Source organism: Chanodichthys erythropterus, chromosome 20, assembly GCF_024489055.1.
Source record: "Chanodichthys erythropterus isolate Z2021 chromosome 20, ASM2448905v1, whole genome shotgun sequence".
Lineage (NCBI taxonomy): Eukaryota > Metazoa > Chordata > Actinopteri > Cypriniformes > Xenocyprididae > Chanodichthys > Chanodichthys erythropterus.
This window is the reverse complement of record NC_090240.1, coordinates 16345458-16354077: the sequence shown is the minus strand read 5'-3', so window position 1 is coordinate 16354077 and position 8620 is coordinate 16345458. Positions and strand designations below refer to the sequence as shown.

General features: G+C 40.5%; 1 protein-coding gene across 2 annotated transcripts in view; it reads right to left on the bottom strand.

Annotated features, from left to right (window-relative positions):
• Positions 1 to 614: 614 nt before the first annotated feature.
• mtcl2 (microtubule crosslinking factor 2) overlaps positions 615 to 8620 on the bottom strand; it is a 60218-nt gene continuing 52212 nt past the window's right edge. For both annotated transcript variants that reach the window (XM_067371209.1, XM_067371210.1), the window contains exons 11-14: positions 7823 to 8083; positions 6727 to 6797; positions 5184 to 6636; positions 615 to 5068 (exon numbers count right to left, since the gene is read on the bottom strand). In XM_067371209.1, the coding sequence (XP_067227310.1) occupies positions 4916 to 5068; positions 5184 to 6636; positions 6727 to 6797; positions 7823 to 8083 (1938 nt within the window). In that variant the 3' untranslated portion in view covers positions 615 to 4915. The remainder of the gene's footprint in view (positions 5069 to 5183; positions 6637 to 6726; positions 6798 to 7822; positions 8084 to 8620) is intronic.

The following is an 8620-nucleotide window of genomic DNA, read 5'->3' as shown; positions in this document are numbered from 1 at the left end:
GCAGCCAGGAAAATGCCCCTGAAGAATATCACAGATGTTCTTCTCCAGTGAACCCGACACCACACATGCATGCAAAAACACACAAATGATCTTGAGTTTGACTTCCACGGTCTCTTTGTCAGCTGGTGTGTGTGTGTGTGTGTGTGGGAAGAAGGAATCCAGCTAGACTGAGACTCGCATCCCACAGCTGGACATGAACCGTTGCAACCTAGAGCTACATTTAACACACCACTCCGTCACTCTCTACTACAAAGGGAAGAGACTATAGTAATTTTCTGCTGCACCACCTTAAACACATTTATGCATGTTAAAAGAATGTGTTGAGATTAAAGAGTGGAAGTTATATAGCTTGATGAGTGCAGACTGAATATATAAAAAACTGAATCACAAAAAAAAAAAAAAAAAAAAATGCTCTTAAAACAGAAAGTTTCTTCATAACTTTCAATTTCACATTTCAGATAACATATGAACAGTTATAATATGCCCATTATTCATCAGCTAATGTTAATTTGTGAATCGTGACAAGTTTAAAATGATATTTGTGGCAACAACCTACTGCAATCCCAAACCCAGATGTAAAAAAAAAAGGAAGTCTAACAAGAAATTTTCAGCACTTTTATTTTCAAAATGTTTCTATTTACACAAAATCTTCTCATGTTTTTAATTCAGGTGAGGAAAGGTACAGAATTCAAGCTCAAAGTTGGCAGAGACATTCAAAGTTTCCTACACGAGGATAGAAAGAGTAAAAATTGTGTATTTATTTACAGTATATTTGATTTCAAGTTAAAACATTTAGAAATCTTCCTCAATGTCCATCTGACGTCATCTTTTTCATTCAAAAGAGATTTCAGACGGAAACAAAAAAAATATACACGCATTCTCTTTATAATAATTTAGCAATCGATATTGACAACGATAAGCGACAAGGTGTTTTATATATTGCTAGGCATTAAAACAGAGTGATGTGATGACACAAGAGTGATGGAGACCAATATTGTGAGTGGAAAGGACAATTAGAGAGCTGCTCCCATGAAAACAGCTCTTTTAAATCTAAAATCACCAACCACATGACCTTTTAAACTTCTGTCAGTGGTTTAAGAATAGCTATAAAAGTGTCTAATTGGCATCATTTACATTCTTCTGCTAAATTTGGGGAAATTTCAAACCATCAGTGGGGTTTGATGTAAGTCTTGCAGCATTTGATAAATTGGCTGTGGGAGCACTCAAATGAAAAGCTCCTGAACTAAGGTCATTCCCCCTGTTTTTTCAGAGATCATGTGACCAAACTCAGAAGCGTGAATACCAAGACTAAACGGTTAAGGGACACTTGAAAGGGACAGTACACCATTTGTCTGATATGTACAAGTGAGCAAAGTCACAACATCAGACTCGATTCAGGAAACAAGTTAAAATGGCTTATAAAGAAAGGACGGACTGATTACATTTGCAGATTTCACTCGTCCTCAAACTGTATGTTGGCTTCTGAAATCAATTGCAATATACACTATAGTGTGAATTTGCACTTCATTTAACTTTATGAATACAGACTTAATTTTTGTCCTTTTCAAGAAAAAGAGGGGTTCAATAGCTAACAGCAGTCTTCTGAAAACATCTATTATTTCATTGCTGGTTCCTCAAAACCTTCCTACTTCTAACAGATATCTTGCTGCTTTAATTTTGAAAAAGGCACTCTAGTGACCTTCAAAATGAAACATGAATGGGTTAAATGTAATATAAGATACAGTTTTGAGTTAAGAGGTAGCTGTGGGACATATGGCAAGGCTGTGACAGATAAAGAGGTGACACTTTCTGGGATATAATAGGCTGGGTTTATAACATCTGACCTTCTTTTTTGGCCAGACACTGAACAATGGAGAAATGTGTTATTCTGAAACTTCACTAATTTAGATCAATTTATAAAAGAACTGAATCAACAAATCCTTATGGCTCGTGAAATGCATACAAAAATGTTGTTTCCTCCAATGTTCTGTCATCAAAGCTAAGAAAAGCACCAGCAAAAAGGACTAAACTTCGGTTTCCGCAGCACCACTCCAACTGGATATTGGAGAAAAACATTACAAGCCACTACAGGGAGGCACACTCATATTACAGTAACTGCATAGCTACATGGACAAACGGTCAGATTATGGATTATATTTCGGGATTATCTGATAAAATCTCACTAATCTCAAAATCTCACTATGGCCAATTAATTAGCATTCAGTGTTTCAGTGTTAAACATATCTGTTTAGAAATGTGATATCTGAATAATTAGTATTTTGTGAGGCTTTCAAATGAGTTCTGTAAAATAGGATTATGGGTTTTAATCAGGGTAGACGACATTCAATTTGGCATGATTGAGGCTGTGAGGGATTGACGTACACTCTGGCTCTGTCCCAAGTGAAACACTAGGGTGTCTAGCGGGGATGGGCAACGTCGGTCCTAAAGTGCCGCTGTCCTGCAGAGTTTAGCTCCAATCCTAATCGAACACACCTGAAAAAGCAAATCAATGTCTTCAGGATTACTTAAGCTACAGGCAGGGGAGTTTTTTTTTTTATCAGGGTTGGAGCTAAACTCTGCAGTACAGCAGCAATCCAGGACCAACGTTGCCCATCCCTGGTGTATAGTATGTCCCATTTGTCATTTTAGGTTTCGGAAGGGTGCTCATAAGTGCCCCCTTTAGGCCACTATGCACCTTTTTGCTGAGCCTGCATTGATGCAGACTACTATCCAACAGCCTATGCAGCATTAGTTCACCAAGCTTTTGAATCAGAGGAGGACCGCAAGGACTTAAGGCCTTGCACACTGAGTCCGAAATTCGCATGCAAAATTTTAGCACGTTAAAAAATAAATTCAACCTCACTTTATGTCAATCACGTTTGCACACTGCCTCCGAAACGTTCGTCTGTCCAAAAAATATTCGGATCAGGTTTGATTTTCTGCGTTTTTCGCATCCGTGGCACGCTTTTTTAGAGACGTTTTGACAATTCAGAGCCACCGTACACGAACGCAAAAATCCCGAATGCCATCTGACAAGTTGATCTACGTTGCCTACAGCACAAAACTACAGCACTGAATGACAAACAACATGAGGAATACAAAGACAGATTGTGCAAGTAGCAAAGCATCAAATTGAGCCACTAACATCCTGAAGTAAACTTTGAAACGCTTGGGATAATCCCGCAGCTCCTTGATGAGGTGAAACTCAATCTCAGGATTGGATGGACCCAATATTTCCTCTTTTTAAGAAGAGAGAGGACAACTAAATCGTGCTCACTGCTTGAAGACTTCATTTTGTATTGTTTTGCAATTTTTTTCACAACGCATTCATTAATACGCATCGGACTCAGTGTGCAAGGTCTCTGTGCGTGACGAATTTTTAGGATTACGAATACGAAAAAACGCATGCGAAAATTTCAGACTCAGTGTGCAAAGGCCTTTAGAATGATATTTAGAACTAGGTCTCAGTTCAGATGTTCCAACACACCCAAAAGTACAACCTATTAAACCGACTATCCCATAGTCTCATTTTCATTCACATTAAATTAAAATTGCCGTCTACCCTAACTAAGGTCTATTAGGTTTATTACAGCATGATGATGGAGGATGGCGAGGTAGACATAGTAAAAATAAAGAAGAGGATTGCAGAAGATACACCCAGCAACATGTCTTCCGTAGAAGCAGGGGACGATAATAAAAAAATTATAATAAAAATGACCATTACACTTTAAAATTCATGAGGACATCCTAGCCAAGGAATGGAGATTTTCGTGCTAGTACTCTAATGTTCAAACACTTATACAGTACAAAGTACCAAAGCAAACAAAACAACTGCTATCCTCTTACTCTACCACTACCAACGTGCTCTTCGTAGACATCTTCAGACATCATAATAAGAATAACAAGTTTTAAATAAGGACAGATTCATAATGTAATATGATCAATCTTATCATTCAGTCCTTTTTTAGAGAAATCCAGGGGTATATTCTGAGTTTCATATTTTGGCTGGTTTGAAAATGGAAGAAGGTCCGAAGTCATAGCAGAGTTTATACAGTGGTTGAAACAAGCTTTGTTGTTTGATGATTGTCTGTGGATATCATGAACATAAAACCAAATTGAGACCTTGTTGGTTTTAGGTGGTAGCACTTTCCAGGAAGGAACTTTATTTCTTTGATGTATCAACACATCAAAGTCAAAAGTGTTCCATTGTAGACTTTCGAAAAAGGTAAGTTGTACATGAACTTGTAGAATCAATCAATGGCTGGTTATGGGAAAAGTTCACAGCTACTCCAAGCAATGCTATGCCACTGGGCAGTTGTGAGTTTTACTCTTACAGAAGGCAATGTTGAGGTTCTTGGTTTGTGTAGTTCAGCTGCATGCTGTATGTTCCCTTTATATCTACATGAATTCATTAAGACCTGGTGTCAACTTGGGTTTGGATTACTTAAGTTCTCCCATGGGGATCGAAATGGCTGGCTAAGCTGTTCTGTTGGCTGGATAAAGAACAGAGGAATTGCTGAGTTTAAGGAGAGGTCTGACTGAATGACTGTGGAATGGTGGACTTTAAAGTCAGGACTGGCTGGTTTACACTGGAATGATGGACTTACAATGTGAAATCTTGACAGTGGAATGGTGGACCTAAAGGAGAGGTCTAATCTTTCTCCTTCCTTGGCATTAAACTGTGCTGGTTACACTGAGGTCTGGTTTGGAAACTCTCCAGATGCAGGAATTCTCCAAGGTCCCATTGTTGTAACCCTGAAGTCTTGTATTTAAGGTTTGTCTTTGTTTAAGGGTGTGTCTGTGTGTATTGGCGTATGTGGCAGTGGATTTGTGTGGCAGTTTGTGTGGCGTGAGTGTTGACAGTTGTTGATTTTGTATAGTTTTTGGGAAGCGTCGGAAGAGGCCACTCTCATCCTCACTCATTACTGGTATCGAATCGTTCTTCAGTTCCCATGGATGACTCTTGCACTCGATGCTTGCATTGGCCATGGGTATGCCGTGTGGTGGAGCGGGAGTGGCGGGCAAAACAGGACGTGATGGTTTGTGAGTTACAGTCACAAACTGAATCCTGTGAAGAAAAAAAAAAAAAAAAAGTTTTAAAGATAAATACTTGATTCAGGGTTTATGCTTTGGAGAAAGAGGGAGGTTGTCTAACACAATTAGTTGTTCATGATTAAACTCACCTCCAAGATACTAGAGCTTGAGCTCATTGCATCCTTTCCGGTGGGTACCAACTCATCCCTTTGTGTTTTCATAAACCTCTTATTGACGATCTTCGTGATATTGTCTGTGCTGATCAAGGCTCCAGGTAGGCATTCAGGCTTCGGTTCGTCCATTGTGCCCACTGGTGCAGTCCTGCCGCAAACATTTCGAAGAAACTCCTGGACCATGCCGTACTTCTGAGCTCCCGCTTCTCCCAGACCGATACCTATGCTAGGACAAGAAGGTTTCCCAGCGGCTTGTCTCTCTGGGCACGGATCTGCTTTCCATAATGATTCAACACTTCCGGAGTGTTCCACCACACTGAAGAGACTGGTCAAGCCATCATTTAGGCCACTAAGCACTGGGCTGTCACGTGTGGTGGTGGAACGTGCCCAGGCAGAACCGTTCTGGGACCCACTACGGTTATGCAGATTCCAGACACTGCGATCCCTCGAGGATGTTGAGGAGGTCTCAAGTTTTGAGGAGGAGGTGGAGACCCTGCGGGTGAGCTTAGGTGAGCCATATTTTGGAGAGCAACAGGGTCTATCTATGCGACTGTGCACTTTCTCCAGAGATGAAGAGATCTGTCGGGAGCGTGCAGATGCAAGTGAGGTGGATGGACGAGGAGACCATGCTTTCCCTGGAAGGCCTCTAGTTGTTGAAATAGGGCCATCAGTTTGTAGGCCAATGCTGACAAACTGTGCTGTCTGCGTTCCTGTACTAGAAACACCAACTGTCTGGCTCCCAGTATCTTTGCTGCACTTCCTCTCCAGGGAACTGGAACGAATGGCCTGTCGTACACAGTTTGTCATCTCCTTCATGTCATCGCTAAGGTTGCCTGAAATTTCTAGTCCATGGAATGGTGCAGAACCTCCTGTCCGTCCTTCAAGCAGGTCTCTGTGCTGCTGTGAAAGTGAGCTCAACCACTGCTCATAAGAGGAGGAAGAAGTGGTGGATATGGGTGCAGATACAGCAGTCTGACCTGATAGATCTATCATGCCTGCATCCCTAGTTGATAGTCCTTGCTGGGAATCCTGGTGGGCCTTTTCTTTGACTGGCCTACTCTCCATTCTCCGCACTGTTGGAGGGCTGTAATAGATGCGAATACCCGTCTTATCTGGAGCGGTGTAGCTTCTCTGGATGTATTCCTTGCTCAGCTCCAGTCCTGGGAAGCTGCTGTTAGAGTTGGTGCTTGGGCAGTCCCATGTCTTAAATTGGTCACCCTTCTCCAATATTGCCGAATCACTGGTCAGGTACTTCCAATTCTTCTTGTTGAGATCACTTAAGTCAGTGCGAGCCAGAATGGAGGCAGGGGCGGTAGATTGGTGTTGTACAACATTGCACTCTTTTACTCCACTGATCATGTGACCAGGAAGAAACAGACTGGTGTCCAACAGACTCTTAAATTCAGAGAGGGCAGAAACTGATTTGGTCCTGTAAGGAGAGAATGGAGATTATCATAAAAAAAAAATCACATCTGATTAAAATGGGAATGCAGTTTAGACCTTATGGAAGTTATTTTACCTTTGCAGTGCTGAACTGCTCGTGGCTACATCTGCTAAGGTTTCCTTCTCAGACATTTTATCATGAAGAGACTGAAAAGGAAATTATCTATTTTAGTGAAGTTTTACAGCATACCATGGTCATCCCCCCACCACAGTACTCCCATTCATTCATGTGGCATTACTGAGTCAGCCGATATTCTCTTTAGGATATGAGGTCATTCAAAACAGCTAGTTTCCTCTGTAGGGGTAATGATAGTGGTGTGGTTCATCACATCTATTTAAATTACCCAATTTCTCTCAATGAGGCATGTTATTAGACTTTTCTTATTCAGGATCTCAGATGAAACAAAGAAATTAAACCACAGAGCTTGATTGCCACAAAGAAGCAGAGAGTGAAAGAAAGAAGGGGGAACAACTATATTGTCTCATCTCTTTTTCCAGCCTCATTACTTACAGTGTGGTTAGTACAGACACACTGACCACACTGTTATAGGCTTCTTCCCAATTGGACAACACAAGCTAAGCACAGCCACATGGATATGCAAAACTAGCAATTCCAGATAAGTGATGCAACACACAGGGAGTCTGCCTGCCGGCGCTCTGTGGAAATGTTTAGAGATATTGTCATATCCGCCCATTATGTGAGGGGAGCCTTGAGTCAGTGAACGGAGTGTGGGGATGAAATATGTGTAAAATATGTCATAATGACATGTTAACAGACCCAAATAAAACAGATTAAAAGGACTCTTTCACTTGTCACTAGACCATAAAGTTTATTGTTCACCCAAAAATAAAAATTCTGTCATCGCCTTCCTCACCCTCATGTTGTTCCAAACCCAAATAAGTTTCTTCTGTGGAGCACAAAAGGAGAAATTCTGAAGAATCTGCAGAATCTTTCAGTATTTCTTCAAAAATATACAGAAGAGTCTTATTGAACACCTTTTGGTGTTTTTATGTCCTCTGAAACTTGAAAGTGACCAGCACAGTCATAATTTCTCCTTTTGTGTTCCACAGAAGAAAGTAAGTCATACGGGTTTGGAATAAAAGGTGAAAAAACGATGACAGAATTTTAATTTTGGAGTGAACAAATCTTTTTGTTCTCACATGGCACTGACCTGTGCGCCTTTGCTCTGGGCATCTCGTATACGTTGTTCCCATTGGCTTCTTTCCTGGTTAAAGTGCTCCAAAAGCTCCAGCCTCTCTCGACTCCAGTTCTTCTCACTGATTTGCAGTTGTTTGGTGAGGTCCATCACAGCAGCGTAAGAGTCCGCTAATAAGTGTTGATGCTCTTCTCGCTCCTTCTTTAGTGCCCCCTTGAGGTCTGGAGAGTCCTTTTCAACCCCAGCCACAGATGCCTTCCCCATCTTACCCTCCAGCTGATGACAATAAAGATAAAGCACAAAATGAGAGACTGAGATAAAAAGAGAATACCTGATGTTTCAGTAACCATAGAAACAACCCAATAATACACACTAAGCATTTGCAATCAGATGTTGACAGCAGCATCATCCAGACGTCATGATATTTTATAGATATTGTTTGCCATTAAATAATCAGATCAATTAAAGATGCTTAATTTAATAAAAGCAATACTTACATTTATTATTAAGAATAATTAAAATAGACGATTCTTTTTCCAGGTAATATATTTTATTGTTTACAGTTAACAACATGAGATGTTTCAACACTATATACTGTATTCTTAAAACGAGACTCATACAATTAGACTGTCATGATATTTGGTTATATTTTGTATTATGTTTCCAGCAATAGTAATTATGAAGCTGGCACCCACTTATCCTCATTTGAATTCCTTCTGCTCTCTCGGTTGAAGCCGCAAATCTTTAGAACTCATAAATTTCATAAGCTTGTGCGAGTCAGATTATTAAAACACAGCCTGCTGGGAACTCATC